A 27,583-nucleotide genomic window follows, 5' to 3' on the forward strand; every position below is an offset into this window, starting at 1 on the left:
TCTTATGCTTAGGAGAATTGAAGAGATACCTTGTAGGTAAAGACAGCTCTCAATTCACCAGCTCTCAATTTCCTTAGTAAAGCAATTCTTCAAGTCACACATCACACTGAAGAAGAACTGGAGCCACAACTCTAACTACTGACAGCTTGGGGGCAGGTTAAATCTATTTCTCTACTGAATAACAGCTACCACTTTCTCTGGTATTCTAGATTTAGAAACACATTTTTATCACCCGAGACAGTGTGATTTATTAGCAAAGTTGGTACAGTTGGTATCCAACACTCAGCCACTTGGCACTCCAGGAAAACTACAGAGCTAGGTCCAAACTCAGAGGCTGAGCATCATCTCTGCTTACAGACTTGGATGAAGTCCCAGCTGAAGGGACAATAGAGCAGCAGGCATCAGCAGAGAAGCTCCAAACAAACTTACATGCAGCAACTGGCCATCAGAGAGCCACAGTGAGGTTCATCCTGCATTGTCACATGAAAGCACAAATCTTATCAAAGGGCTTGGGGAGAGAAGAAGAACAACGAAATACTGAAATGTCATTAAAATTAAGCATGACCAGCTGCTTTCCCCTCCATGAGTTTGAAGTGTAAGTCCAAGATATTTGTAATTCCTGATTTAATGTAAGACATCAGTGATACCTTTTAGCTTCCTGGCTCCCAAGAGAGCTGCCAGAGAGCATTATTTTTAATGCACTCTTACACAGGGATAGAGTTTCCAAGGATGCTGCCAAATCTAGCAAAGGTTTGCACTTTTCCTTTCCAACACTTTCTTAGAAAGCTGAAAATAACATTACTTTACTTAAGTGGCCATTTCAATTAATTTAGTTTTGCTTTAAAATCAAGAACCAGAAAAAAAGAAGAATAAAGCTGAACTTTCAGGCACTTAAAGCTGTCTGTTTTGACACAGAGCTCACTAAAGGCTTGACAGGCAAGTCATAAAGATCTACAGGAGACCACTTTAAAAAGGGTGCACATTCTCCAAGGCAGAGCCTGTATATTTCTTACTGCACCAGAGCACACAGACCACAACCCTAGATGGGGCTCCTGGCTTACTGTAAGATACAACACTGGTTATTACCACTTTGAAAGCCAGAGCCTGTTCCTATGCAAGTAAATGAGAGCAGGGTTAGCCATTATGTTCTATTCTTTGTCCTAAGAAGCATTATTTAAATGAAAAATACAGCTGACAATTCATCTGAACTAGAGATCAAGAACTGCACACTTACAGTTAAAACAGAGCTCCCAACATCTTGTTGCTAAAAGCAGACCTCTCCTGAGCTAGTCACACAAGAACATCAGCATCCATCCATAAAAAAAGGAGTGGAAGACCTCACCTGCAACCAGAGGAGGCAAATGCAACACAAATGTGTTAATGGAAGGCAGCATTTCACAGCAGTTACCCCACTGAGAGGACAGGAGCCAGGTCTCAGAGCTTCAACACCCACCTTTGCCACACAGACACCACCAGGCAACATTCTCATCCCTCTGCTTTCAGACTGGATGGGAAGGGAAGAAGAGTGTGAGGTGGCACTAATATGCACATAGAAAGAGATAACTCAGCAGCCCATTCCAATTGAGTCCAATTAACTCAACAGCCAATTCCAATTAACTCCACCCAAAACAAAATAATTTCAAGCTTTTAATGCTATAAGGTATGTCTGGGGAAGTGCAGGAAGGCACAGCAATGAACCTGTCATTTCCCACTTGCTCAAAGGCAAACCCTTTCATTCAGTACTTGATGCTTAGTCAAGTTTATCACCTATCTCTGGCTTCTCTTAGTCATTACATAAAGAAACCACATTAACCATACTGTTGTCCAGGGCTGCAGAGGTCTCTTAACACTAAGAAATGCTATTAATGGTGTGAAGGAGAAACGAGTTGCCTGGGCTGCACTCTCACTCTTTCCTGCCCGTTAGAGAGAAGCAATCCCCATATTAAAGGTGGGAAAGAGGCTGCTGTTTTCCGTACAATGGATGAAATGCATCAAGCATAATCTCCAGGACACAGAAACAGAAGACTTAAAACAGACCCAAAGGTGCTGGTCACTTGCACGGGCCTGAATGTCACCCAATCACATGCACACACCTGACAAATAGCAGAAAGGAACTTTCTGTGCTAGTGCATTTTTCTTTTCAAGATAGATACTATCACTACATTAGTCATGCTAGAGCTGAACTGTCACAGCTCTTTTGTTATTATTATCCAGAACGGTTATCAGCCAGATTTATACTATTAAATTCCTATAACACAGAATTACTCTTGATACCCAGGAAATGCAGTATTATGGAAGCCCTGTTATTCCCCAGCTTGTTTTTTCTTCTCTCTTTTACAAGGTTCTTTCTGTGCTGGTTGTCCTGCAGGAAACTACAGGAGTCAAGCTGTACCGAGGGATATCACCCTGCAGGCTTGGGGGGCTGCTGGCTCTCACAGCATTGCTCTCCTGAACCAGCCTCTATCCTTTTAAACCGATTTCTTTTTGAACATAAATAATTCAATGCAGAACATAATTTTTTTTAAAAAATGCTTATTTTTTCTATCAGCCAATTTATCTAGTGCAATAGCTGACACACACTAGAGTCCTTTGAGCTGACTCAATGAAGAAAGCAGTCCTGTTTTCTTCACAGAATACTAATACAGTCTTCGGAAGCAACTTCTAGACTGAAGCTCACAGAGGCAGCACAATCAGGCCTCTTCAGTGAGATGATGAAAAGGCAAAGTGTTCCACAAACCCAGCATCTTGCCTGGCCTCTGTGAATACAGGAGAGGTTCCTGTGGTGGAGAAACATGGATGGAAGCAGTATGACACGGTTGCCTTGTTGGCTTCATCTGCTGAATTCCTGATGCAGAGGTGGACTCCCGGTTCACAAAAATCACAGCCCTGAGAAACAGGCCTCCAAGAGACTGTAAGGAACAGCCTTGCAAATCAGTGTGCAAACCATCATCTCCAGGAGGATCCTGCTTGCACAGGGCTGCCCTAGAAAGCAGAAGAGGTCTCAGTAGGAGGAGAATCTTCCCTAAATTGGACAAAAGCTCATCAAATCAAGGCAACAAGCTGGTCAAATGACAACCCCACACTCTGAGTTCAGACATGCCTTCAGTCTTCAGTACAATCCCTCCGATGAAGTTTAATTTTCAGCAAAGCCATATAAGATGATCCTTCCACAGGGATCACTGGGCTTCTCTCCCTGGCCAGAGCATCATGGTACAGCAAGTCTATTCAGGGACGCAGATGAAAACCAACTTTTCAAAATAAGATGTGGGGTAAAAAGGAATTGTTTTTTCACTGAAAAAGATGGGATTCTCTTGAGTGGCCACCAGCTGTAGGGGAGGAGAGGAGCCCAGCAGACCCAACACTGATCAGCTCCAGCCTCCCTCCTTTGAATTCATACTGAGCCACTAATTTGGGTCTAAATGACAGCAGCAGGAACCAAAAACTGCCAGCTTTTTCCTGCCACTTGTTTCTGGTTAGAATTAGGCCATAACAACAACAATGCAACTCTAAGTCTCTCCTTTCTTTATGCCTATGCATAGGCATTGTGAGGCACAGAGAGGTGAAATGTCTTGGTATCTGTGTGGGAGAGCTGGGAACATCAAGTAGAGGGATTTATCTCCACTAAGCCCTGCTGTGACTAGTAGACCATGCTGTCTTACATTAACAAGCAGATTTCTGCAGTGTTCAGGCTCTGTTCTCCTGCAGAGATTGCTGCAAAGAAGACAATGGAGACAGAAAGTGCCTCACACTCTTTAGGACTACCCCATCACCATGCACATGTCCAAATCAAGAGTAAGAAACAGCAAGATGGTTCCTGTTGTGCTGCACTTCACCTGAATATAGTGGTTCTGTCTCCCTCAGGAAACCACATAAAGGCAGCAAGAAAACTGCCCAGGACACGACTTTACTGGCAGTAGAGGCACATCCATTAGCCAAAAGACTGTTTAATTTAATATTTGTTTACAGCCACTGGGGATTTCCTGAGGTTAGATGCTGGTTAATCAAACCATAAAGCAGCCATTCAGCACCTGTCCCACAGAGTTCAAAAGCCATCTTCAAATAAAATATAGGGACTTATACCAAAGCAATATGGAAAATTATGTTTCCAACACAATTTCCCATGCTTCTCTTTTTTCTCCCTATCTGGCACATCACCACCCACATGAAAGCCGAAAAGAGACTGTAGTACCTAGTTACACAAGGGGAGCCCATCACAGTAGCAATTCAAAACCTTGTTCCATAATCCAGCAAAATGTTTTAATCCATAAATCTCACTGATTGACACATCTACCTATCCCCAAAGCTGTCCATCCACTACAGCAGCAGCCTCATCAAGTGCATTGAGAACTTTGCTGTTGCATGTCCCTGGTGCATTAGCTGGAATTATTACATCCAGCTGCACAGCATAAAGCTGGAAACAATTTCATTAGGGTCCCATTAGGCTTAGATGGGTCAGTCTTTTTACATGCAAGAGTATAGTGGGGAATAGCTTTGGGCAATAATTTGAATGCATTGCTAAAAACATTATCTAAACTACAGATTTGTATTTACAGGCACGGGCTTCCACCCATCTCACAGCAGCCCACACCAGCGCTGGGGGTATTTAAAGCATGGTGGGTCTGGTATTTAAAGCATTGTGGTGCTCGCAGCAAAGCTCCTCCAGGCTCCTCCAGGAACCTTAGGCACCACAGGGACATGAGGGTCATTCTGACTAGTTCACTACTTTCTGAATAACCCCTGGAAGCTGCCACTAGGCTGGGGAATGACTCAAAGAAAGAACATGTGCTGAAAAATCAGTCCTGCTTTGCTTGGTGCTTTGCAATTTGCAATTTCCCATGCAACTACTGGCCCATCCTGACCCAGCAAGAAATCTTAAAGGCACAAGTTCTTTATTATGCTGATTTAGGGTAACCCTATATGAGATATGGCACAAGTCTAATGTTCCAACCACTAGGGATTCTCAGTTTTTAAGATGATAATTCAGTGTATCCATTCAGCTAAACAGAAAGCCCTGTGTCATAATAAAGCTGTCATGATGTTCTGGAAATATGGTCTCACTGGAGGAACACATTGTAATTTTATATCCAGCTATTTAAGAAGATGAGACCAAGCCCTGAGTGACAGATACTTTGATGAAACAACACATGAATTAAATATAATAGAAAAACAGTAAAACAGAACTAATCATTGAGGCCCCCATGTTGTACTGTTAGCAGTGACATTTGCATTGGCACAGGGCATTCCCATCCAGACAGCTCCAAATCCTCCATGAGTATCAGTAATTAAAGTCTGTCATGCAGCCAGCAGGAGACAGGTTTTGTCACCCCAAGTTTTGCAGAAAGTGAGGTCAACATCCCACCACAACCTGTGGGACCCCCTTGCTGCCGGTGCGGCCCTGTGCACTCCCTCCTGCCTGGGCAGGCAAGGGCTTCACCTCCTCTTTGCTCTTTGGAATGGTCACCATGTCCTTCACTGTGTTAGGCTTTTCCCAGTGGAAAAGATACTGCACACTCCAGCTAGATTCCTCCCAAAATTCAGATCTAGGACCTGCAGTCATAGTCTCACTAAGGAACACTCGATGTATTTCCCCTCATAAAATTCAGATGTAATTTTACATCAGCCTGTCTCTCTACATGCAGTGTTCTCCATATCCATATTTAATCTACTAAAGAGAATATATCTGGGTTAAGGAAAACAGCTTTTTTCCAGGTTTCCATGCAAGCTGGATCTCAAAACCCTTTTTTATGTCAACAGCAGACAACTGTTGTTGCTAGACTTCATTTAGCAGGGTTGGGAACTAACTTAAAAATGGCAGCTGGAAGCATTAAACATTTATTGGACTGGAGTGCATTGATTTTGGAAATTAACACTTTGCAAATTACTTCTGTGTGAACAGTAATTAAACAGCCAGTCACAGTCCAGTCCAGGTTCTGAATAAACTGCAACTCTTTCTGTAAAACATATGCATACATAAAAACACTAACACTTCTCTACTGATTTCCATCTGCACACACCAAATTGCTCTGTGATGATGAATTAAAATTAATTAAAAATTTGGAATGGTTTTCCACATAAAGTTGGAACAGTACGAGCCCTTGTGGCGGGCACTCAGGCATCAAGCCAGTTAAGCTTTCAGGGAGCAGGAGTAGCTGATGCATTGCTTTAAAATACCAAGGACTCCGTGACCTCGTGGTCCCAGTGCTAGTAACGCTGGGGTTGAAGTGATAACAGTGGGATTGAACTGGTGCTTGTAACAGGGGGGAAACCATGAGAAAAGTTCAACTGATACTGCCAGGACCCTTGCAGGCTCTACATGTGATCCAGGAATAAAATCATAAATAGCATAAAGCTGCTATTTGCTTTTGAGCTCGCTCGTTCATGTGGGAACAGATTTACTCAAGAGATATTGCAATTTTATTCCCTTAAGAAAAATATTCATCTCCCACTTGTGCTATTGCATGAAAAGTAATGAGACTCATGCAGTCTTTAATACACCCTTTTTAAAACAAAATATGTTTTAACTCTGCTTTGAAAGTAGCTTCCTTTTCCAGAACTACAGGTCTTTCTTTTAAACACTGTTCAATAGCCTTTCCAGGACTATTTTCCCATTCACTGCACCTTCATACTCAGGATGGTAAGCATGTCCTATTCATTAAGGCACTAGCTGAAGCCTCATGAAAGGTAATGGCTGATGGTACTTTACTGACTTGGAAGTAGTGGGTACCAACCTTTCCTTCTTCAGCACAGAGTGCTGTACACTGTATTTTGTTACCATAGCTGGATTTATTCCATGCTCTGACTACATCACTGATTTTTTACTTTCTCTCTTCCCCCAAAACATATGGACTTACAAACCCATCAGAAACGAACAAACCCACCTACACAGGGACGGTGAGTGTGTCAGTCAAACTCTGAGCTCTCCTTGTGTCTGTGCCAATGGAATGGCAGAGGCTCCCCATAGACTGTGCTTGGCCATAAGGAGCTTATTCTCATTTTACAGGCAATGCTGTGCTTTGCTGTGGTGGTCAGGGGGGGCACAGAGGGGCTGCTCTCCCTCAGCAGCCAGGGGTTGATCCTGATCTCACCACACTGTGTTCCCAGGTACCAGCCAACTGCAGCAGTGCATGGGTGGAAACGCAGAGCTGGCTCCACAGCAGCACTTGCACCCACAGCATAAACCCCAACAGAGGCACGGGGCAGATGAGGAGAAATCAGAGGGCTCCTCTGGCTTAGCCCAGCCAGGTGAGGACAGGGTACTGCTGGGAGTGTAGGAGGGGTCTTAAGTGCAGGGGAGTAGTGGTACCTTGCACAGATGCAGTTAGGAGCTCAGATGGGATGTGGATGTGCTGGCAAGACTACGCTCATTTTATTGTGTGCACATGCACACAGACTTCTTTTGTTTGCTTTCTCCCTTTCTGTCCCATTCCAAGGTGCAGACTGGGTTCATGTCCCCAGGAAGTCATGAGTGAGTTGGCAGAAGAAGACGAAGAGAAGGCGGCTGCCAGGAGACTTTAATGAGAGCTCCATCTACTCTCATGATACAGTTAAGAGTCACATAATGAAACAGAGGCTGGTTTGTTTGTTTGTTAATGAGCTCTATTTATATTTGACTTTAACTATCCTCATTCATTTCCTCTGCATCAAACCTCCACTGCTGAAATCTTGTGCATCAGAGTTAATAAAGGGCAGCTATAATCTGATTTACTGCATCATTCCAAACACGAATGTACTCACAAGAGGGGCTGATAGTTTACAGCAGCAATGTTTAAAGCAGAATTGACAGCAAAATTGAACATGACTTCTCAGCTGCCTTGCTGAAGTAATTCCATAGACTTGTCTGAAGCATTTTTTTTCCATGTTATTTAAACACTGAGAGGTTAAGGTTGTTTTTAAAGCTAGGTTTATGCTTCACAAACTGGAAGCTGCTGAAAAGCAGGTGCCTTATCCAACAGATTTCATCTGGCTGTTAGGGATACCCGAGTTTCAAGATGTCAGAGAGAGTGGAAAACCAGAGGAATTGCATGTGAACCAACCCAAGGAATGCAAGTTGTGAAGTTTTTTACCTTCAATAATGCATTAAAAACCTCCAGCAAAATAAATTAAGGGGGTTTGTAACTTACTCGCTGCGAAGAAGATTAAAACAAAAAGCAGCATTAGTATTCCCTTGATTTCTCCCTGTCTTTAAAATAGAAAGGCCACTGATTCCAACATAGCTAGAAATCTGAAACGGAGGGTTTCTCCTTGGAGGAAGAAATTTTGCCCCTTTTTCCATATTTAAGCTTTGAAACAAAGAGAGCTTCATTCTAGAGGAGCAGCTGTGTAATTAAGACAATTTCAGGATGAACAGTGTGATTCGAGAGCCAAATACTATCTTAATTATATGCATTAATATTCTGCTAAGAAGATGCTTATCAAAAAAAAAAAAAAAAAAGATAGTTCATGTTATTGCACAAGGAAGGCCACTAAAAATATAAAAATAACCAAGGAGTGTGACAGTGCAAGACAGGGTGGGTCACTGCACAGTGTGAAAGCAGCTCCCAGCTGCCGAGGAAGCGCCTGGCCAGTGGTAGAGAACACCCATGTCTGAGCAAGGAGAGAGTGGCCAAAAGTCATCTGTTGTCAGAGCTGAACACTGAATGAGGGATTTCTGCGTCAAAGGGAGAGTTGTCCTGTGGCTGCACCAGCTACTTGGGAAGGATTTTTGGCTGTGATCTGTTCTAATTTTTTGTGAAGAAAAGCAATAAGGAGAGTATTGCCAGAAACAGGCAGAAAAGTGAGAACCAGAGATCAGGACAGGCAGATTAGAGAGACAAATCTCGTTTGCTGGACTGGGCACTGGATTGCCCTCCTATTGTGGAGACACAAGTCAGTCCTCATCTACAGACCACTCCTATTGCCAGGATTGGGTGAGGAGCAGCAACTGGCCCTGAGTGGCTGCCTGGGGGAGCCTGGCTGGCAGGTACACAGCAGCCAGTGCCCAGTGGACGGGAGCAGTGGGGGTTAGGAGCTGGAGAGCAGTGTCTGTCACTGCCTCAGGAGGAACTGAGCATCCCTCATCAGAGCCACAGTGTGATCCCACACTGCTCTCCCACCTCTAACCAAGGCTGCATGACAACACCACAGCATCAGCTGATCAAGAGAGAAAAGAAGGGATTTCCTTGTAGGTTAGGAAGCCACAGCTGGGTGTGGAACTCCTGATTCCACTATGATTCCACAAAAAAACCCCAACACAGTGTCTCAGAAAAGCCAGAGGTGTCCTGCTTGTACTGGAACACTGATTTAAGGAACTTGCAATTGTACAATGGCATGGGCTCTCCAGTCTCAGGTGCATGAGGTGAGACTGGGGGATTTCTTGCTCACAGCCTCACCGCAGGGCCCTGCACTCCCATCAGCCCCAAGAAGTGAGGTAGGCTCCACATGTGAATGGGAAATCTCTAAGGAAAACCCAGGTGTTGCAGGAAGCAGAGCAGGGAATACAAATGCATCACTCTTTCTGCTGAACAGGCAAGGAGCCAGCGTCATGCAGAGGTGCTATTCAGGATGAGACTTGGTGCAAGTGCACTTGGCCCTCCTGCCCTTTGATTCTCCCCAGGAAACACAAGCTCTCTGCAGCAGGAATAATCTTCCTATCACAAGCTGGCTTAAAATAATAATGCCTACAAATGTTTAAGGACTCAGAATCCAAATGACATGTGGCAGAAACACAGCAGCCTGGGCTGTCCTGGGAAGAAATGCTCTATTCTGCATACAGCAGAGGAAAGGGCAGGTTGAGGGCTGAACTACAAGTTAGCAGAGTCCAAATTTGTCCACTTCTCATGTCCTACTAAGCCACAGGCCATGGTGGTGAGGAACAGATACTCAGACTCTCTATTGCAGAACAATTTGGATGCAGAGCCAAATCTTGCCTTCAAATTATTCCCAAGATCCACTGCATGAAGGCTGTTATGCTGCACAGGAAAAGCAGAAACATTTTGCCTTCAGGCTGGAATGGCATCCTGTGGTCCAGTGGCTCCAATGTCTCCATCTCAAAGCAGAAAACTCGCCAGTGCCTTCCAGTACTGTCTCAGGCGCCCAGCGCAGGGATGGGATGGGATGGGATGGGATGGGATGGGATGGGATGGGGACAATTCAATAAGGGTACCCAAGACTTTCCATTTTAATCTCTAAACTGTTTAGAAAACACTTTTCTCACCCAGCTCAAGAGCGTTTCACCTGTGTGCTTTTGACACTACAGAGATAGAGAGACATTTCAGACTTTCTCTTGCAGCTTGCCATGCACAAGGGTAACAGCCCCAGTGCCATCCCCTGGGAAGGGGAGATGGAAGGGCACCCATCTCACAAACAAACGCTGGATTGTTACTCAGCTACACGGAGGGCCAAGGTCTCATTAATTAGCACTGACATTTACAACAGAGACCATGAGATATGAGCGATACAAAGATGGATAAGTTCCAAAAGGATTAGGGAGCAAAAAAAGGCTGCGGGAGTTGGCTGTTTTTTCTTATTCTGAGTTTTCTTTGTAAAAAGAGACTATTGGCATTTGAATTCCTTTTTCCATTAAAATGGAAAAGAAAATGTAGTCATTCCTTTGCCGTGTATCTAAATTGCAAGGTGTTGCACACCACTGAAATGAAAAAGGAACCCTTGGACTGGACAGTCTCCAGTCACTGGTTCGTGTGTGGACCTGAAGGTCACAGATCGGGAGGTGTTTTGTGGAAAGGTCTGGTCTTTGGTTCAGAGGATTTCCAAAAAATGTGAAAGTCCACCAACTGTCTGCTTCTAACGACACAGGGTTAAGCTCATGATAAAATAAAACTATCTGCTCTTTCACATTTGCATCCCAAACCAGAATAAGCCTACTTTGATGCACTTGTGGACTTGGCTCCTTCCACTCTCTTTCATGTGCTCCAGTTGACATCATCAGGCATTCAGATTCCTTGGATGAGTTCCTCAGGCATTGACCAATGGGATTCTGCCTCAATTCATGACTCTCTTCTATATGGCAATGCTAACAGCAGAAACAGCTGCCCTGTTTCTGTGCACTAATTAACCCCATTTCTCACCTTCATCTCTGCTCTGTTGCTGATCTCTAGGAAAGGATCTTCAGAATTCAAGAGAACCCCAAATCTAGTTCTGGAGAGTTAATCCACTGACAGTGATAGTGGGACAGAGGAAGTCTGGCAGAAGGGGAGGAGATCCTGTACTTAATCCCAGCCCAGAGGCAGATCCTCAACCTCCACATTCTTTCCAGGGTGAACATGGGAGGTTCACACTCACATTGAGCTCTGAGGTCTCCTTTCCTCTCCCCTTCCCAACCTGTATATTCAAAACTCACCAAGACATTAGTATGCCATTAGACTAGAGGGCAGAAGTGTTAACATCTGCAATCTGCATCAGCTGGGGAGGCAGGAGGACACTTAATGTATGTCTATGACAATTGGGCAGGGCAGAGACAACCTTCTACCTTTATTTAAAACCTTATTTAAACCAAGTCAGAAAACCCCATCACCCTGGTGTGGTTTTCCAAAGCACAACATATAAAATGCTCACAAGCACTACAATCCTCAAAAGAGCTTTCCTCTCTCCTCTTGCCATCCTGCTAATTGTGATGTCTGGGGCTATAAAAAGGCACAGCACAAGAGCATGTCTCTCATTCCGATCTGCTTCCATGTTTAAAACCATAGCTTATCTAATGACACTTAGGAAGTGTTACCAAGGAGACTGTTTGCATCCTGCATGATGTTGCTAAAGCAACACTGCTAAATTAGATGCAGCTCTCTTAGCCTTCACCTACAGTATTTGCATTGCTATTAAAATGGAATAGTCACAGGCTTAAACTATATTTGAGTCATTCACTCATCCAAACACCTGAAAATAGTCCAATGGCAGCAGTTATGGAGTTTCCCCTTAAATCTAGCCCATCTAGGTCTCCATCTCTTATGTGAATTTCTAGCTTGCCCATCAATGTGACCTGCAGACAAAACAAGCCATCTTTCATACCACAACCTTCCTCCACAGGACATGTTTTCCCTATACATTTGGCTTTTATTTGAATACATCAGGAGATTTTAACTGTCATAAATAATTACAGCATCTTAGCATTTGATGGAGCACAGCAGAAGGCAATTTGTAAGTAGCATTAATGTTTGAGACACAAGATGGCTCAGAGGCACTGGAAATGCAACAACTTGCCTGGAGTTTATGGGTCAGCTGTTCATCCTTACCCTGAGTCTTGGTTCAGCTGTAAAGAGTCACCATTCAAGGGCTTCAAGATGGCCCATGGAAAGATTAAAAGCTAAATAATAATTATTTATTTTACCCTAAATAATAGGGTAAAATACTCATTAAGGAGGTGATACTAAAATTGAAATAAATTAAAACTATCCATCACAGAATCAACTAGGTTGGAAAAGACCTCTGAGATCATAAAGTCCAACCTTTGACCTAATACCACCTTGTCTACTAGACCATGGCACTAAGTGCCACATCCAGTCTCTTCTTAAATACCTCCAGGTGACTCCACCACCTCCCTGGGCAGCCCAGTCACTCCCTCTGTAAAGAACTTCTTCCTAATGTCAAACCTAAACCTCCCCTGGCACAGCCTAAGACTGTGCCCTCTTGTCCTACTGCTAGTTATAAACAAAAATAAAGGCCAGGGGTTATTTTAGGTGATGTTACAGAATAAATTAAACATAGAAGCTCAAAAGCCTACTGGTAGGAGGGAGAGTTAGCAACAGCAATCAAGAGGTGTGCTGGCAATGGTTTCCAAGAAAATTAACAACTTCTCTAGAGTTTGGACATTTGTCAATATGCTAAAAACCATAAAATTCAAATACCACCCCCCCAGACACACACATTAACGTAGAAATATGGACAACTGTCAGGAACTTTACAGCAATTATTACAGTTGTGTAACAATGTATTGTATTTATTGTACCTATATAATAAATATAATTTAACTCTATTCTTCATCATACCAAGCAATGTCACAAGCAAAGACACTGGACTCTCTGAACTCAAGTATTCTGATGCAAATCAAGAGCAATGTATTGCACCCACAGTTTTCTGTTCTGATGGTCTGAGCAGTACATTTCGGTCAACAACACATAACAATAACATGTCATCCTACCAATACCCAGCTGGAACTCTCCATCACTATTTAATATAAATATTCCAAAAATAAGTCCTGCTTTTAACACTTTCAAATTTAACAGATAAACTCAGGCGAGGACATAAATACTTGGCATCTGTCACTGAATTCAATCAGCTTCCCGAATCAGAGCAAAAGCACCCTGTTCCAGCTCTGATGCAGCACATAACATGGTTTGGGTGCCTCTTATTAATAAATCCCTGCTTTAGCCCAGAAGCACTACTAAAAAGCACACTGGGAGCATTTTACTATATATAAAACCTCTGTTCCAACAGCAGATTTGATATTCCTGCAGAATCTAATCATAAGAAGGTAACTCTCCTTCCTGCCGAACAAGCTGCAGCACGAGAAAGCACATGTCCAGAAAGCATTTCACCTGCCAGCGCCTGTAATTGCTCATGCCTGGGAATTTAAGCTGAAATACCAGAATCTGGACTGGGAAAGAATTTGGTAGCAGTGTTGGGCTCCAAGTCAGCCAGCCAGCTATGTCCTTTGGCTTTTGTGCTTTTAACAATATTTAAGGATGCTTTTCAGAGGACTGGAAGAGAAGAGCTCAAGTGAGTCAGTGGTAGCTGAACACCATTGCCTCCTCTCAGAAGGATGCTGCCGATGCTTTGCTGGGCAGGGAGGGAGTGATGGGGGCAGATGGAGATGAATGGCTGCTCAGCTGGGTCAGTGGACTGGGAATACAGATAAAGACCTCAAGTCCTCGTATGTCCACAGAAGGCAAAACTGGATCTCAAGTCTGGATCACATGAACTCTATGAGAATTTGATGGATATAGATTAATGTGTTCAACAGATGAACTGAGTCTTCCTCCTGCTGAACTGTGATGCAAAACACAAATTAATCATTTGACTTCCCTATACATCAGCCTACTTTAGGACGAGGGGATGGCACAATCTCTTTCCTGCCTCCTTGCAGCAGCTACAGTGAGGTTCAGTTCCTCAAGTTCTGTCACATAGCAAAAACATGATGGTTCAAGTCTTATGGGACTCCAGATCTACAACAGCCACACTCCCTCATGCTTCCTCTCATGGCCACACAAGAAAACTCCATGACAGTTTAGAAGGTGATCTACAGTCCTCTGTGGGAAAGGGTTATGTCCACCCAAAAAAGCTGCAGAAGGTGCTTTTCAGCTGCCCCTGCTCAAGGGGAACTTTCTCAGGACCCAACCCTTCTCGCTGACTTCAGGAGCCCCATGTGAAACAGGACAGGGGGATCTCCCAGGAAGGGTCAAAAATGAGGATTTGATTACCAGCAAGGCACAGAGAGGGGAGGAGAGGGGTTATCAACCTTGCCACCAGCCAGCTCCTCCTTCCCCCATGGAAAATAAGATCAAAAGGAAAAAGAGTTTTTTTCTGTGCTAGCCATGCCTCTGAAGTTTTCTAAGGACTTTCTGTTGGTTTTGGATCAGGTCCTAGACCCATGTGGACAGAGTTCAGTGTGTCTGGATTATTTATAAGCAAAAAGGTTCCCTCTGCAACCAAGTATGTAGAATACCTTATTAAAACATGCCCTGCTCTGTATCTGGCCCAATGGAGTTGGCATGAAGAAGTTCTAAGCACACCCTAAGAAACGCTGCTGCACTGAGAGTTGTCATTACTTCCCTCATCTCCGTTCCTCCATGGCCTTATCTAAACTATGTCATAAATCTTCTGGGTTTTGTCTGAACTCTCCTCCTCCTAGTGACATTCTGTACTTCTGAATAATGTTGTCTCCATATGAATTACAAGGGACACAGTTAATAATGCTCCACCAGAAGCAAGGGAAGCAGTGGGAAAACAGCTAAAAGCTACACTGAACTGTTTTCTTACTTGTAATCTTCTGTCATACTCTGAGTTGGAAGATTAGATAACGAGACTATTTATAGCAGCATTGCTGGATGTGTATCACAAAACCTTTATTGTAAGACCACAGCAAGTATAAAATTTTAATTTTGCTTGCTACTTCCCTGTGTCACAGCTTCATTTGCAGCAAAGCATTTTTTCTTTTGCTGTGGGGCTATTAATAATGGATGTAACATTAATATTTCCAAATTGGGAGTTTACCCTCAGTCACTGTTCCCACCCATCACTCCGTAATTTGTCCTCCTGGGCTTCATACTGGACTGACAACAGGAGACTGACAGTATCTGCTCAGCCACCAAACACACTTTCTCTGGGCAAGAGCAACCAGAGCTCACTCCATTCCCTGCTACACGTCCCACCTGCACAACTTCTCTGGTTGAAATCTTAAGCTGCTTTTAATCTCTCTGCTACGTCCTCCAGTACACACATGTAGGGTCCAAGAACAACTGTCCAAAGGAAATGCACTGTACACCAGATGATCTCCAGGGGCCATGAGGCACTCGGCAGATGGTGAGAACTTTCTTCCACAACTAATGCAGGGCAGATTTCAAGCAAAGAGGAGCAAAGCTCTCAGCTGTCAGTACTTATCACTTGACATCTCAACTCTAAACCTTTAAAAACAAAAGGTATTTGTGGTTTTAATTAGGAAGAACTTTGCACCTTTATTTTATTTCATGCCTGTTAATGTGATTGTTGAGGGGTTGTACCATTAAAACTAAATGACATACAGAAATGGGAATAGGAATGTAGAAAGCCAGTACTAACATCAGAGGTCACCCAGGTCCCTCATTATGTTTTCACTGCATTTTTTAATAAAGAAAGTAAATTTCAACTACTTCTTTCTGTATTTGATGAACATAATCAATTAGGAACATTTTCTCTTTTCCATTTTCTATCACATCTATTTAAGTGACTCACTCACTCACATAATACACAGATTCTGTTTGCAACATTTACAGTTATTTGTGTCCCATCTTCTACAGTGACTCAATATTTCTATGGGAAACCATCTCTTCCCTTCCTGCCTAGTAAATACTTGTTAAGTATAAAAAATTAGACATTCATCATGGACAAAAATGATCTTGCAAGATAGGTATTTAGAAACACAATGGCACCAGTTGCCTAAATCAAAGAAATCATGAGTAATACCAATACAATTAAATGCTATATTAAAGAGGTATCACTTAAGGAGGAGATTTGAACTAACCTTCTGATGAAGATATGGAATCTGGATGGTAGATAAGCTCTGCATTTGTGTCTGCATGGCTTATCTGGCCAAAGCCTGTCCAGCAGTAAGTTAAGACCCAACTCTAAGCTTTACATTAGATGGTGTTGATGAGCAGTAGAACACAAAAAACAGTCACATCTCCATCCAAGTACCAGTTAAGGGGAAATCAAGCAGAGCTCATGCCTAACAGAGGACAACAGTAGGGTTTTTTAATCATATGTTGATATATGGGCAGTCAATGTAAACTAGAATGAATCAAGCACTACACGATTACACTTCTTCTGACTGGGCCAGGGTGTGGACCACAGTTTTAAAGCAGGGTGAAGCCAGAGGGATGTTCAGGCAGGGGCTGCTGACAAACACTTTCATATTCCCATTCAGCTCCCCAAGTAAGAAAACCAATACTTCAGAAGTGTCCCTGATTATTCCACTGAGACAAATGATCCCAGATTTTCAGTTCTGCTCAGCATCCCATGGTCCCTGGGCTCATCAGAAGCTGAGCTCCCTCTTTGCTAACCCACTGGCTAGTTACTGACAGCACAGCACCGGCTATTCACAGAGCTCACTGGTCATTGTTTTGCTGAATTGATCTTCTCAAGTCCTGATGCTAGATATAGGATGTGTTCTGCTCATATCATAAAAATTATGAGATCAAGTCAATAGGGAATCCCTGCATACACCCATGCACATGTGTCTAAGCCCACATACAGAGGAAAACCTGGAAGCATCAGTGTTACCAGTGTGAAGCTCAAATACTGCTTACAAAGGAACAACAGAGGAGGGAAACTCCACAAGCAATGCCAGTACTTTTAAATTTATTTTTACTAAAATGTTATTACTGTTTAAAAAAAAAGTTTACAGTAAGTTGTAGCCAGGTGGGCATCCAGGCAACCAGCAGTAGGACAAGAGGGCACAATCTTAAGCTCTGCCAGGGGAGGTTTAGGTTGGATATTAGGAAGAAATTTTTTACAGAGAGAGTAATCAGACATTGGAATGGGCTGCCCAGGGAGATGGTGGAGTCACCATCTAAAAACCCTGGAGGTTTTTAAGATGAGACTGGATGTGGCACTTAGTGCCATGGTCTAGTAACTACGGCGGTGTTGGATCAAGGGTTGGACTTGATAATCTCGGAGGTCTTTTCCAACCTAGTTGATTCTATGATTCTGTGAAGTGGTTTTTTTGAAACTAAAAAACCTGCCATGGCACTTCATTGCTGAGACTGACAGCAAACTATTAAGATTTACTTTTCAGAATTTTGCATTAAATAGCCCTACGGTTTAACCTGAGAGTTTTCTGACAGCTGAGAATCCTTCCCTATGCTTCAGCAAAGAGCTGAACTGAGGCAGACTAATGGAGGACTGTATAAACATAATACCACCATGGCATCCTCTACCCTGCAATTTTAAAACACAATCCTATTTTAATCCTGTAATTGAAAGGCCAAATAACCAGTAGAGTAAACACGAACTTATATACAACACACTTTTACCAGCTCGGGATCCCCAAGAATGAATGGAGATGAAAACTTACCCCATATAGTCACATTAACCCAGACCTCAGTATGGGTAAGTATCCAAGAGTCTGCCCTCCTTCCCAGCTACTCAGCTAGCAATGCCCTAGTTAGCCAGGTTAAAAGGCAGCTCAGGGTCATGGATACATGTCCTACTCAGAAGAAACTTTAACCATTGCCAGACCCTAACTTCCAGTTAAAATTCAGCTCTCATCCCCAAAACTACTTTGGTACTTGTGGCACAGAACTGAGCACCTGCACAGTGCTGTGATTAAAGCGAGAAACTACTTTGGGATTTGGCAGTTTGCAGCACAGCACTGAGCACCTGCACGGTGCGTGATTAAGGTTAATCTGAGATCAACCGCTTCTAGATGGAGACAATCCTGAAACACAGGTGTTGTGGATCCTACTCCTTGAGACAGCCAGAACTGGATTACTCAGAAGTCCTAAAATTTCAAGACAGACCAATTCAGAGCATGTGTGGGTCACCAGCTTGAAATAAGTAGCCACTGTGAGGGTACGCACTGTAAGTAATACAACATGTACTTATGTACTTGCCACGGGCAACGATTTCAGCAATGCAGAAGTAGCTGGTTCCTGCAATTATCCTAGCAGCAGTAGGTAAGAACAGCTGCCAAATCTGCAATATTACAGGCCTCTGTATTAGAAATCTTCCCAGATATGGGAATAACCACAAAAGCTGCTATTTCAACAGTGTAGGAAACAAAATGAAGTGGGGGCTACTTAGGCTTCTGTCATTGGGAGGTCAAGGTAAGCAAAGAGAACCTGCTTTCTTTTATTCCAGAAGAGTCCACAAATGCATAAGCAACTGTATTTGTCAAAATCACAGTGTGCAGGAGACACAGTCTCATCCAAGAAAGCTTGTACAGGGACCTCAACACAATCTCTTCTGTCCCCCAAATAAAGCCTTTATGTGATTTTGAGGTTGACTGGCAATGAACCACTCCGTAAACAACCGGGCAGGGATGCTCATGATAAAGAGGATGGATCCAGCTAGAGACCAGCCAACACCAGAACAGGCTCTATCCCTCTATCTCCAACTGCAATGTCTGAACAATCCAGCTCCAGCTTTCACTGTTGTGGAGAAGTTCTCATTTCAGCACTATCCTTTTCAGCTAAACCCAGGTAGCCTTAGGAAGATGCCCTTGGGAAGTTGATATGAGTAGGGCAAGTATGTGGTCTTTGTATGTCATAAACTTCAAAGGATTCCTCTTTCATGACCTCCTCCAATTTTCCATAAAATTGGACCCATTTTAGCATCCATAACATCCACTATTAATAAGCTCTACTGAGCAACTAACTACTGCAGATGGTTACAGCCTCTTTTTGTTCAAAAGAAGAAGGAATCAGCTTCATTTGATATCCTCCTAATTCTTGTACTGGAAAAGACAGTGAAGAGTGCAGCTCTGCCCCTTCTTTACGTGCCCATCCCATGCCATTTCCCATCCTGGTTATCTCTTTTTCCAGAGACAAGAGTCCTAATTTATTCAATCACGCCTTATATAAAATTAATCCAGACTTATGACTGTCCCTGTTGCCCTCCTCTGAACCTTTCCCAGTTCTTCTGTATCTTTCTTAAGATTTTGGAAGCGGATGAGCCAGAACTACACGCAATATTCAGATTTACACAACAACCTTATTAGTGGCCTCTATTTTCTTCTGTTTGGCTTCCCTTACAATGTCTAGTATCTAATTTGCTTTTTTAAACTGCTACTGAGCCTGACACTAGTATTTTCAGCTCTATCACCCCACTGATGTTTTGGTTCCTACTGGGTTTTGAAGAGCAGCCTTTCTTGCCTCTGAAAAATACAGAGAATCACCTGTGGTCAAGACATCACATGATTTCCTGGGAAATTTCTGACAAGATGCATCAATACCTGCTCCACCAACAGGCTTCAGCACCCTATGAAAAGGACAATGGGAAAGGAAAAGAGCAATAAATTGTTGTGTTTGGAACACTGAGCAATTTTAGGCAGTTTAAATGCAATAAATCAAAGTTCAGTAGCTAGGAAAAATATCTAGTGCTTGGGAGAGGGTTGAATAAACCTGAGAACCTCAGGCAGGAAGACCTTTATACCTATAACCCAGACACACTGACAGGTCAGAGGAAAACCCAGCATGACCCAGGACAGAGTGAAAGCAGAAGGGCAGAAAGCAGGAGGCATCCTTCAAAGCCTTGAATGATGAAACTCCTGATTCCATAACGCTGGAAGAAAATGAAATAGTACTTCAAAGAAGAACCAATTATGACAGCAATGGGAGCTGAGACTATCTCACAGTGTCACTATTGGTATTCCCCCCAGTGCACTGCTTGCACTCCAACTTCTGAGTCCCATGACCATCAGTTGCTGATGGCTTTTTACCGCCCCCTTAGTTTCATTTAGTGAGTGCACAAAATGGAGCCAGCAGCAGGACAGTCTTTCAACAATATACAATTATCAAAATGCCTACACCAGCTAGATTACTATCTTCTGCATGTATTTCATAAACTCATAAAACACCAATGAAAGGAGAAGAAAGTCCGACATATTTATGTGTGAGATATAATGTTTGGAACAGCAACTGCAAAAATGCAGGCAAAGACTGTATAATCATGACTGGTACCCTCCAGGGGCCAGGGGAAGCAGGAAAGTCTCTGCCTTCTTGGCAAAGTGCTGCACAACAGGCTGCTCTTCTGGGGGCCTGCAGCCAGAAAGGTGGCAACACCCTTCATCAAATCACTGCTGACTCTGACTTCAGCAAAAGAATGGACTAAGAACTGTCCTGACAAGGTACTAGTCTGCTTCATGTGATACTCTGGACATATAAACCTCAAATCATCCCACAGAGATCACCCAGACACATGAGTAAAGCTCTCTATATGAATGAGCAGGCAGCCATGGAAGCACCCAGCACAGCATGACTCAGATCTTGACGGGAGGCTCCAGATGCCACTGTAATGCAAATAAAAAAGAATAACCCGTGAGTAATCACCCACTGCTGAAAAGAGAATCCCTGACAGCTCAGCCTGTTTCTGTAATACTGCACATGCATTCTTCTGCATAAGTATCATAAGGTCCATTAACCTGTGAGAAAATCAACAGGAAGAAATCCTGCTTGCTGTCACTCACCAGGGAAATCTACCTTCCAAGGCAAGAAGAGGCTCAGGAAAGAGCACCAACCTGAGTAGGAGGCTAGAGGAGAGGATTTAAGAAAGGAGACAGTAATACTTCTTAGATTCTACAATGTAATATTGATCTGCTGTCTACAGCAATGGTTAAGACTTCTTGATGCTGAGGACATGGAGACAAGTGGAACACAGGAGATGGCATACAGGTCCTATCTCTCACTTCTGACCCAAGAGCTACCAAAACCTGCATTTCTAGCATCCTAGACTAGCAAATCTGGGAACTACACAACAGCCTTAAAAGAGTACACAGCCCACACATCACAGTAGGAAAGGTTAAATACATCCAGTAAGACTGAGCAGCACTCAGCAACAGCCAGAGACTGGGAAAAGGTAACACTAGGCAAGGAGGGGAACTTACCGAGCTACACCAGGATTAGAAAGAAGAGTTAAGAGAGGAGATTGAATAAACCACCTTGCAAGAACCTTGGGGCAGGGAGATGGGTTGAACCAGGGATGTATGTCTTGAGAAATAATAGAAGTCTCCTTGGACAGAACAGTTCAAGCCAGACTGCCCTGACACAAGTAAATAAACAGTACCCAGAGCCACTGGTGCGAAGGTCAATCCTTTTCATCTCAGAATACAGGAGATTAGATACTGCTGGAGTTTTCCCACTTGGTTCCACTCCAAACAGCCATACACACCTTGTTTGATAGTTATCACAAACCATATTTCAGAGAGGGTGGACAGCAAAAATTTCCTGGAGTTTATCTGGCTACTTCATTAAGGAGATTGTTACCAGATAACCATAATCTTTTGCTCAGCATTAGGAAAGTACACAAAGGATCACCTTCCGTCACCCCCGACAAACAGCCACATCTGGGTTATGGGAAGGGAAATACTCACACGAATGCTGAAAATAATCTCACCTCAACCTCCCCACCACGATATCACCAAGTGATAACCTCCTTTCAACCACTGTCCAGGACTTCAAGTTTAACAGCTCCATCAGAACCATGGCATCTGATCAGCTGTGGTCCTGGAGGATCTCTGTTTCCACTGACTGCAAACCAGCCAAAGCCTGAAGGCACAACTGTGGCACCAAAATCTGGATTAACAATATAGACATGATATACTGCTTTGGAGTAAGTGTGTGCTTGTATGTAGCGGTTTCTAGTGAACAGCAATGTGAACTTCTTTTACAAAGGGCTGGACATAACAGATTTTAAAGTACTGCCCTACTCAAAAGGCAACTCTAAAATCATCAATCAGCCCAGAGTTCCAGGTTTACTCATGCAGGAATCTTCAGAAAATACCTGCCTAATTCAGTTACCTGGTTTTAAAACTGTAGCTGAAGTCTGAGAAACAAGCTGGGAGCTTTCCTCCTTAGGCATGACCATCAAAAGCAAAGCAAGTATTCTCCCAGCCAAGTCAGCTTTTGTGAGATTTCTGTGTTATGCCTTTAACCACCAAAAGTATCACATGGTCTTCAGAAGATTTATGTAACTAAAGGTGATCATTTTTAGTGGGATTCACAGAAAGGCATAAAAATTTGCCTCACATGGGCAACAACTCTACCATGTACAGAGGTCTTACTGCTTACATAGCAAAGATGAACTTGTAAGGTTCAGGGACTCAGTTCAAAGTCCCCAGACCACCCTGGGAAACAACAGAACCATAGCTCTTTTTTTAGCAAGAATGAGCCCAAATCACTCCTTGGCACCAAGTTAGGTAAGAGATCTTCACAGAAGAAAGTACTAGATGGTGGCCAACTTATCAAAGTTCAGTATCTCTAACACTGAGCCTGACACTGAAGGAAGAACAACGGGGGACCTTCAACCATAATACACTTTACAAAATGTTAAATGGCAGATATATAACAAAACTGTGTGACATTCATACTTTCACTGCTATGCCTCAAGTCCATTTTACAGAAACCTGTCAAATGCAATCAGATTTGTTTATTTCACATTTAAATGTAGGACCTGAGGCAGTCTGGTTTCAAAAAAAGACAGAAAAGGCACATATTGTCCCTGGCAGTTTCTTGTTTTTTACAACAAAGGCAATTCTTTGTTCAGTCTTTATTCCAAATAAAAATTATTTCAATGCTCTGCTGCATTACAGTCTTGAAAACATTTCTGCTTGCTGCTTCAGCACAGGTAGAAATTTAGTTAAAATGGAAATTAAAGGAAGAAATAAAGAAACAGAGTGTCATTAACACACAATTCCCACCCTCCCCCCCCACATCAGGTGATTCATACAGAGCATCTTCAAATCTCACATAAGCCACTGATAATGGATTAAGTAGCAGTGTCCCTTCTGGCTCCAGTTTATAAATTCTTATCTGCTTAAGGTTGCTCCATAAAGACTTCCAGCTGACAGCATGATTCTTAAAGAGACAAATCCTTCCTGGCAGTTTACAATTGCATACCAACTATTACAGCATTGCATGTGCCTTCATGTTTACATTGACAGAGGATGATGGTTCACTGGTTAGAGTTCAGTATCCCCCTCCTTGCAAGTATAATTTTAAGCAGAGCCATTGCCTGGGCTGAGTTTCTGACTGGCTTTGCCCATGACAGAGCAATGAGCATTCCTCATGTCTCCGTGTATGGCCATTAAAACAGCCATGATATAATCACCCTCAGTTCACACAACTGTTCCAAATCATGGAACATCATCCTACAGACGAAGGGAGCAGAGAGTTGTAACAGAAGAATAATGCAAGTATCAGAAAATCCTTCAGTATAACAACCAGTTCCCCAGCTCATCATTAACCATTTCCACTCCCCTAGACTATGCCAAAGAACTATCCAAAAGCTCAGTAGCAGTGAGGGTGAACAGCACCATCCACATTTTCCACGCTGGTGGCTGCAAATTCTGCAACACACGAGGGAAGCTGCAACAAGTTATGATCTGAAATGGCTGTGGGAGCAGCACCTTCCCTCATTCCCTGCTTACAGAGAGATATCTGACATCTGCTATTCCCCATCATCCAGTGCCTTTGGCTGTGAAAATGAGCTTAGCGAAGGGTACCCAGGCAGTGTTGAACACACATGGTGTGTCCTGCTGCCCAAGGAAATCCCTTTCATGAACGATGGATTACTTTCTGCTACCACCCTCCCAGCTTATGGCAAAAGGGGGTTAAAAAGGGCAGGGATAGAAGAAACCGTGGGCGGCCTCTCCTATTCACATTACAGAAGTCACCCCCATCCCATTTGATCCCAAAAGGTCCCTAGGATTTCAGAAAACGGATTTCATCCTTGTGAGGAACAGAACAGCCACATATGGTGGACAAGGAGCCCCAAATACTGCCTGCCTCCTCCAAACAGGACTGACAGTACCATTCACACACATTCCTGGGGCACCCAGAATAAACACCAAAGCAAAGCCTTCATTCACCAATAAACACTTGGGGATTCTCTGGTGGTCCAACTCCTCTGACTTGTTGTCCCTTGCTTTCCCGGGGCAACGCTGCCTGGAAAGACCTGTGTACCGATCAGCCACCCATGGGGCACTGCCGGGGAAGAAGCGACAGTGCTGGGAGCATGACAGTGGGCTCACACCGCGAGAGAGCATGGGGTGCAGGCATGAAGCCATCCCACCCCGGGGTGTCCAGGGAGCCCAGCCTGTCTCAAGGTCTCCGGAATGCTTGTCCATGGTGGGGTACTCAAGGTACTATAAGCACCCCTGGGGTACTCAGGATCTGTGTCCTGCCTGGGTGCCCATCCCAGCTCGGGGTGTCCGGAGCACCCATCCCCCTCCGGGCTACACGGGTGCCTCAGATGCCCGGGGATACCGCGGGTGCTCGTCTTGACGGGGACGCTCAGGGTGCCGGGGATGCCGGAGGTGCCCGCGGTGCCGGGGGCGCTGACCGAGCCGTACCTTTGAGGCGGTGGTGGCGGGCGCGGTGCAGGCGGCCCTGGCCGCCGCGGGGCAGCGCGGGGATGCTGGAGAAGCGGCTCCCCATGGCGGCATCCGAGCCGGGCCGGGCCGGGCGGCACCGCGCGGGGTCTGTCCCGGGAGCTGCGGCGGCGAGGGCGGAGGGCAGCGCTCGCTCCGAGGGCTCCGAGAGCGGCGGTCCCGCCCGCCGGGCCCCCCGCCCCGCGCCGCCGCCGCCCTGCGCTCGGTCCGCGGCCGCTCGGTGCGGCGGGGCGGGGCGGTGGCTCCGCGGCCCCCCCGCCGCGCCCCGTCGCCATGGAGACAGATGTGCCGCCCGCGGGGGGGGGGACGCGCCGCCGCGCGCCGCCCAGATGTGCCACCGCTGGCGCGACAGGTGGGGGCACGCGGAGACTCTCCCGACCCCTCCCCGCACCACCTCGGTCCGGATGCCCAGGACGACACACCCCGAGGGGCAGACGCAGGGTCAGGGACATTTTTGCCCTCTGTTGCCTCCCCGGGACGATGCTGGGCTGGACCTCCCTCACACCTGCTGGCCCTAAACCGGCTTCCCCAGGGCCAGCCCAGCACCCTCCTAGTAAGGAAATCCGTGGCTAACCCTAGAATTCAAGCCCTTCAAAGAAGCTGTATCATGCAAGAGCACCCACTCAACCAGACCTGCTATGCTGGGATGCAACTGTCCTAAAGCAACTGGGATTCTCATGGATGCTAATATGTCAGAGCAGCACTCGGGAAGGCAAAGTGGGTGGGCAAGCAGCTCCTTGCCCTGTCCTAGGGCAAGCGGATGAGCAGGCAGATAATCAGAGGGATGAGTAGATCCCTTACTGGTCCTCAGCCTACCCTACTTTACTTATGCCAGTGGCTTAAAGCACTGAGGAGCTCCAGTCAAGCTCAGGGTAGTGGGGTTGGGAGAAACGGGGTGAAGGAAAACACTTTGCTGGCAGATCTCCTATGAAGGGTCAGGAGCTCGTACCGGTGGAGGGTCAGCATGGGGCACTGCCTGCATAGATGGCTTCTGAAAACTGCTGCAACATGAACACATCCCACACAAACTGTGACTGCCCTGTGTGGCTTTAGCCCTCTGTGCGGAGATGAGCCTCTGCACAGCTCCATATTCAAGAACACCCATGCATTAGACACAAACTCACTCATACCTGCACAGGGTAGGTCCACATGGCTCACTTTCTTGCCCTAAGAGAGAAGATCCTGTGTTAATACCACACCTGTCCATTATGGAGCCACCCAGGCCAGTGAGTTGCTCCACGAAAGCATCCAGGACCATACAGGGTGGTGAGGTTTCCCTTTTTCTCACCCCAGCAGCACCTCGGCTACAGGGGAATTTCTGCTGTGATTGGCACAACCCAAGTCCTGAAGGAGTTTCATTGGTACCACAGTAAAATCAATCCACAGCTGATGTTGTCTATTGCATAATTACATTACCTTTTTCTTTTTCTGCAGGTTCTGGAGACATGGTTGCAAGCTTCATCTAGAGTTTCAGTGAATGCTGAAGGCTGAGGGCAGCTGCTGTTCAGCTATGTCAAGGCTGTAAAATGTCTTTTTCCTTCCTTCTGTTGAACAAAAATGTAATGTTCAGCTTACTTCCAAAAGGTGATTTTGTCCATCTATCCATTCACCTTCACTCTCCACTTTCCTTCCTCCTATTAAATGTGAAAAAGCCTATCCTGTCAGGGACCACATATGAACATTTTCACCCTGAAAACAACTACTGCTGCAATTTCCCCAATCAGAGAGCCAAGAGACCCCCTGTTCTCTGAAGCCACTCAAGTACCTAACTTTCAGAGGTGAAGGGGAAGGTTATTTCTGAGGTTAAATAATAAGATTTGATGAGAAATACTGAAAATCTCGACCAAAATCTGATGCTGAAATCCAGATGATGATTTCTTTTGGGATGTGTGATGCAGGGGGCCAGGCCGAGGATTCATTACTGTACTTCCCAGCCTTCAATTATATTATGGCTGAGATGTGCACCGTGTTTTTGCATCCTTTCTCATTGTCTCAAAAGTAGAGAGGGATGACCACACCAGTCAGAGTGCTGCCATGGTAGTGTGGGGTTGAACTCCTGCTTGAAAACAAGCCTTCTGTATTTGATGCTGCCAGTGTATTGGGTCCTGCTTTAGCCCCATGATAAATCCACCAGCTGCCTGCACATGCAGGAAGCTCATGAGCTGAGGTGAGCCAGAGATTGAGATGGAGTCACATCTTTATTTATATCCTTTGTGAACACTGTATTTCCAGGCAGCTCATTACAATGAACCCACAAAGAAACACAGGACTGGAATGACCCTTAGATGGGCAACTCTTGCTCCTCATCATACAGTATCTTTCATCCTGCTGAAACTAATTGTCTTCAACAAACAAACAAACAAACAAAAAACAAACCTGTTCTTTCTCTATTCCTTTTCTCTAATCTCTCTCTCTCTGCTTGTCCTTGAATTGCAAGAGGTCTCAAGTAAGAAAACTTCATGTTTAATGTGGCAGAAAGAGGTGTCAGCATAAGGCAAATTTATAATGGAAAGAGGCATGTTTCCATGGTATAAAATGGTAAAAGGAAAAGCTACCAGAATTTTGGACTGGAGGCATAGGGGACATCCATATAATATCACAGGAAACATTTCTGTGCAGTCATCCATTAAATGACCGGCACTCACGCATGCATCATGCACGCTACTCACTATACCTTGTGTGATAGCTCACCACGTGGTACACCCGCTCCCAGAAGGAATTTCTGTTTTCTGCTTCCACCAAATCCTCTCTGAGTTTTAGACACCAGTCACCACTTTAACTTTGGCACCATAG

The 27,583-nt window shown here is 44.6% G+C and overlaps 1 protein-coding gene across 1 annotated transcript in view; it reads right to left on the minus strand.

Moving 5' to 3' along the window:
* Positions 1–24,911, minus strand: part of NEURL1 (neuralized E3 ubiquitin protein ligase 1) — a 146,834-nt gene extending 121,923 nt beyond the window's left edge. Inside the window, exon 1 of the mRNA XM_051800692.1 lies at positions 24,752–24,911. Coding sequence (XP_051656652.1) covers positions 24,752–24,836 — 85 coding nt within the window. The 5' untranslated portion in view covers positions 24,837–24,911. The remainder of the gene's footprint in view (positions 1–24,751) is intronic.
* Positions 24,912–27,583: the final 2,672 nt, after the last annotated feature.

This window comes from Manacus candei, unplaced genomic scaffold, assembly GCF_025592945.1.
Source record: "Manacus candei isolate 608988 ecotype Guabito, Panama unplaced genomic scaffold, ASM2559294v1 h1tg000050l, whole genome shotgun sequence".
In the NCBI taxonomy this organism is placed as follows: domain Eukaryota; kingdom Metazoa; phylum Chordata; class Aves; order Passeriformes; family Pipridae; genus Manacus; species Manacus candei.